Below are 4,571 nucleotides of genomic sequence, written 5' to 3'. Positions count from 1 at the left end.
GAGTTTTAGTCCCCCAACTAAAACAACAAGAAGACCTTCCCCTCCCAAAGATAGGGAAGCTTTGGAGACATCCAACAGGTTCTTACCAAGTGCTGCTGAAGAAGCTAACGATACGGAGGAAGCCAATATTACTCTGCCTCAGAACAAGTCTAACATAGTAGTGGAAGAAACAAACAAACTGGTGTGGGGGGCTGCCAAAGACGAAGAGGATCGCCTGAAACGAGACCAAGCTGAAAAGAAGAAGGCCGACATTCTGGCAAACAAGAAGGCTACGAAGACTACAACAAAGAAAAAGAAACAACAACCGAAGGCCGACAAGGAGGATGACAAGGGTTCAGCAAGCCCTTCTACTAACTTGGTTATTTAATGCGTGTGTTCTTTTGGAATGCTCAAGGCTTAGCCAAAGATGGTGCAAAGGCCAAGCTAAAAGAGCTCCAAAATTTGCACTCCCCTGACATCATTTGTCTCGCTGAAACGCAAGTTTTTTGCACAGTTCGATTTGTCAAATCCTTAAGGTTGGTTGGATTCTGTGAGGACGTCATCACAAATGAGGTGGTTGGTACCAAAGGTAATATCTGGATCTTGTGGAGAAACACTCTCCCAAAACCGACGGTGATTTCTTCTTCCAAGCAAGCCATAACTATTGATGTGGATGGGAATTTTATCACTGCTGTGCATGCTTCTTTCAACGCTGTTTCAAGAAAAATGCTCTGGAGTCAGCTAGGTTTAGGCTCCATTTCTATTCCTTGGCTGGTGGTGGGGGACTTCAACTGTGTTCTGCGCCTTGAAGAGAAAAAAGGCGGTATCCCGAATAAAGAAGTTTACATGATCGATTTCAGGAACTGGATATCTGACAATGGATTGGTTGAGGCTGATGCAATAGGCAAGAAATACACCTGGTCCAATTGTCAGAAAGGAAGACGTCGCATTGTCTCTAAGCATGATAGAGCTCTGGTGAATAATGCTTGGCACTACAAATTTGCCAACTGGAGATGCAAAGCCCTCCCAAGGATTTGTTCTGACCACTCCCCCCTCATTGGGTTTGATTTTCACAGCTCGAGACCGGTTAGAGCTCCTTTTAGATTCCAAAAGATGTGGCAATCGCACCCGAGTTTCTTAAACATGGTGGAGAATAATTGGAATCAAAATATGGCTGGTGCTCCCCCTTTCGTGTTCAACGGCAAGCTAAAAAGACTTAAAGATGCTCTAAAATCCTGGAACAGACTTGTCTTTGGAGATGTTCACTACAGACTGAAGCAAGCTGAGCTCAGGCTGGATTCTGAAGCTGATCTTCTTGATTTCGACCCAGCGGATGAAGTCCAATTCACTAGAGTGGAAGATGCTCGGAAGGCTGCAGACGATGTGAGATTGGAGCTAGCCAGTATGCTGAGAATGAAATCAAGAATCTCTTGGCTAGAAGAAGGGGATCAAAATACTCGTTTTTTCCACAATTCCATCAGATTGAGAAGGGGCCAAAACACCATCTCAGAGCTCAAGATTTCTTCTAACTCTACTTTGACTGTGCAGGAGGACATAAGAGACTTCATCATTGATCACTACAAGGAGAAATTTAATGGTGGAAATGTCAACATAAATCCTTCTCTGTTTGATTATCCGCATGCCAGCATTTCTACCTCGGAGAGTGCCTCTATGGATGTTGTGCCATCATTGGAAGACATAAAAGAAGCGGTCTTCGATTTGGGAGCAGACTCAGCTCCAGGGCCGGATGGTTTTCCAGGTTCTTTCTATAGACATTGCTGGAACATTATCTCTGAAGACCTTTACAAAGCCATAGTGAATTGCTGGGAAATGAGGATGATTCCAAAAGGCATCAACTCGAGTTTTATGGTGCTCATCCCAAAGAACAAGAAATCTGATGCTATCAAGGACTACCGCCCCATTGGCCTGAGCAACTTCTTCTTCAAAATCATCACAAAGATAATGGCTACAAGGCTTGGCTCTGTTCTAGATGATTTGGTTTCAGAAGAGCAGGTAGCCTTTATGAAAGGAAGGAACATTCATGAAAACATAGCCCTCGCGGCTGAACTAACCAATGAGCTCAATTCGGATAGGAAGTATGGCAATGTTGGTATCAAGCTTGATATAGCCCAAGCTTTTGACACAGTAAGTTGGGATTTCATTATTGAGGTTTTTCGTCAGTATGGATTCTCTGAAACCTGGTGCACTTGGATTCGTAGCATTCTTGATTCGGCTCGTATCTCCATCCTGATCAATGGCAGCCCTGAAGGCTTTTTCAGCATCTCGAGGGGTCTTCGTCAAGGGGATCCTCTCTCCCCCTTGATTTTTGTTCTTATTGAGGATGTCCTAAGTCGAAACTTGTCTAAACTCTTTGCTCGTCGTAGTATGCATTGGATGGTCAGTAAGAAGGGGGTTGCTCCTACCCATTTGCTCTTTGCAGATGATATCCTTGTCTTCTGCAGGGGTAATTGGCAAAGCCTTCGGAATCTGGTTGATATTTTGAACATTTACAAGATGGCTTCAGGCCAATGTGTGAATTTTGCCAAGAGCAAATTCTATTATGGAGGAGGTTCGGCCTCAAGGGCTATAGCAATCTCCAATTTTCTGGGCATGGAAAGAGCTCACTTTCCCGATAGATACCTGGGCATAAACTTGAAGCCAGGCATAGTTCGACACATCCACATCCGTCAGGTGGTGGAGAAGATTATGGACAAATTAGCGGGGTGGAAGGGTCAGCTTCTGTCTTTTCAGGCTAGGCTGGTGTTAATCAAGTCAGTGATCTCGAGCTATGTTACCCATTCCATGGCCGTTTATAAATGGCCTTGCACTGCCATCAAACGAGTTGAGAGAGCCATCAGAAATTTCCTTTGGTCAGGTGATGCGGATAAGCGTAAGTACTTCACTGTTCTTTTTGAAAGCCTTTGCTGTCCCAAAAAGGAGGGAGGCCTAGGCCTCAAGAAACTTTTGGACGTTAACAAGGCTATGTTGATGAAGCTTTGGGTCTCCATAAGGGATTCAGACAAGATTTGGGCTCGTTTCCTGAGAGCCAAATTTTTCAAAAACAATGGCAACCTGATCGACTACAAGCTGGGCTCTTCTGTTTTTCCGGGCATCAAACTCGTCTTCAAATTTGTGCAAAAACACACAAGATCTATCATAGGAAATGGCGAGAATACTTCTTTATTCTTTGACAACTGGTGTGGGGACTTCTCGATTGCTGGGAAGCTGGGCCTCTCCTCCAAAGGTCCTAAAGATTTCCAAGCAAAGGTTAGTGACATTACGAAGGATGGGTCTTGGGTAATTCCACCCTCAACGAGGAGTCTAATGGTTCTTTGTGGCATTGATATGGAGAAGCTTCCAATCATTCCTGGAGGGGAAGACTACCGAATCTGGGACTTGGACAAGAAGGGAGTTTTCTCGGTCAAATCTGCCAAGGCTGCAATAAAAGCGTCAGGGGAAATCCAGCCAGCAGCGATCCTTTTTAACAGAAAGACGGTCCATCCAACTTTGGGCGTGCAGTATTGGAAAATATGGATGGGCCAGTGTTGTGCAACTGAGGATAAAATGATTAAAAACACAGGTAGATGCATGCCATCGATGTGCAGGCTCTGCCGAAGAGATTGCGAGTCTCTCAACCATATCACATGGCATTGTAGATTTGCCAAAAGGGGTTGGGTTTGGTTAACTGGTCTCTTCAATATAAATCCTAAAGAAGACCTGGTGAACTCTTACAAGGCCGCAAAGGGCCGTAGCAGGATGATAAAAGATTTGTGGCTTGTGGCAAATCTTGCCATCACAACGGAGTTATGGAAGACTCGGAACAGAAATTACTTTGATAATGCTCCGGTGACCTGGCTAGGCTTCAAAGGAAGGGTCTATCAAATAATTCGAGACAATTCTAGCCGGATGAAAGGGCATATGCACAACACTCAGGATGACTTGAGGATTCTAAACTACTTCAGAGTTCAACACAGATCTTGCAAAATCAACATCCCGGTGGAGATAAGCTGGACTCCTCCTAATCCTGAAGAAATCTTGATATGCTGCGATGGAGCCTCGTTGGGTAATCCAGGCCAAGCAGGCTCAGGAGTAATATTTCGCGATTCAAGCTCAACGGTCCTGGGAACTCTTTCTGTTGGTCTGGGCTGGCAGACAAACTTCTACGCAGAAGTAGCAGCTGTTATCTACGGAGCAATTGTGGTTCAGAAGTGGGACATTAAAAATCTCTGCATACGTTCTGATTCGATGAGTTGTATACAGGCCTTTCAGAAAAATGAACTTCCTTGGCAGCTGAGACAAAAATGGCTCATGGCAAGCCGCTTCTTCTCCAACATTCGTTATGTTCACAGCTATAGGGAAGTCAACTTTTCTGCGGACGCCTTGGCCAAGAGAGCTTGTTTGATAGCCGAAGACATCTTTGAATTTTATGAGGGTAGGCCGGCCTTCATTCCTTCTGTAGAATGGCCTGGCATTTTGTATTATCGTTTCAAATAGGCTCCTTAGCTTTTGGCCTCCTGGCTAAGGCTTCTGAGACCTTCCCCCTTGTGCTTTCGCTTTTTTAATCAATTCATTTTTGACCGAGTAAAAAAAAA

At 44.6% G+C, this 4,571-nt stretch overlaps 1 protein-coding gene across 1 annotated transcript; it reads left to right on the top strand.

Moving 5' to 3' along the window:
- Window positions 1-366: 366 nt before the first annotated feature.
- On the top strand, window positions 367-4,473 carry LOC113344070. The gene has a single exon (XM_026588122.1). The coding sequence runs from the start codon at window positions 367-369 to the stop codon at window positions 4,471-4,473; it is 4,107 nt and encodes a 1,368-aa protein (XP_026443907.1).
- Window positions 4,474-4,571: the final 98 nt, after the last annotated feature.

The sequence above is a fragment of the Papaver somniferum genome, unplaced genomic scaffold (genome assembly GCF_003573695.1).
Source record: "Papaver somniferum cultivar HN1 unplaced genomic scaffold, ASM357369v1 unplaced-scaffold_7089, whole genome shotgun sequence".
In the NCBI taxonomy this organism is placed as follows: domain Eukaryota; kingdom Viridiplantae; phylum Streptophyta; class Magnoliopsida; order Ranunculales; family Papaveraceae; genus Papaver; species Papaver somniferum.
Note: the sequence above shows the minus strand (reverse complement) of the source record. Positions and strands in the feature narration are given on the sequence as shown.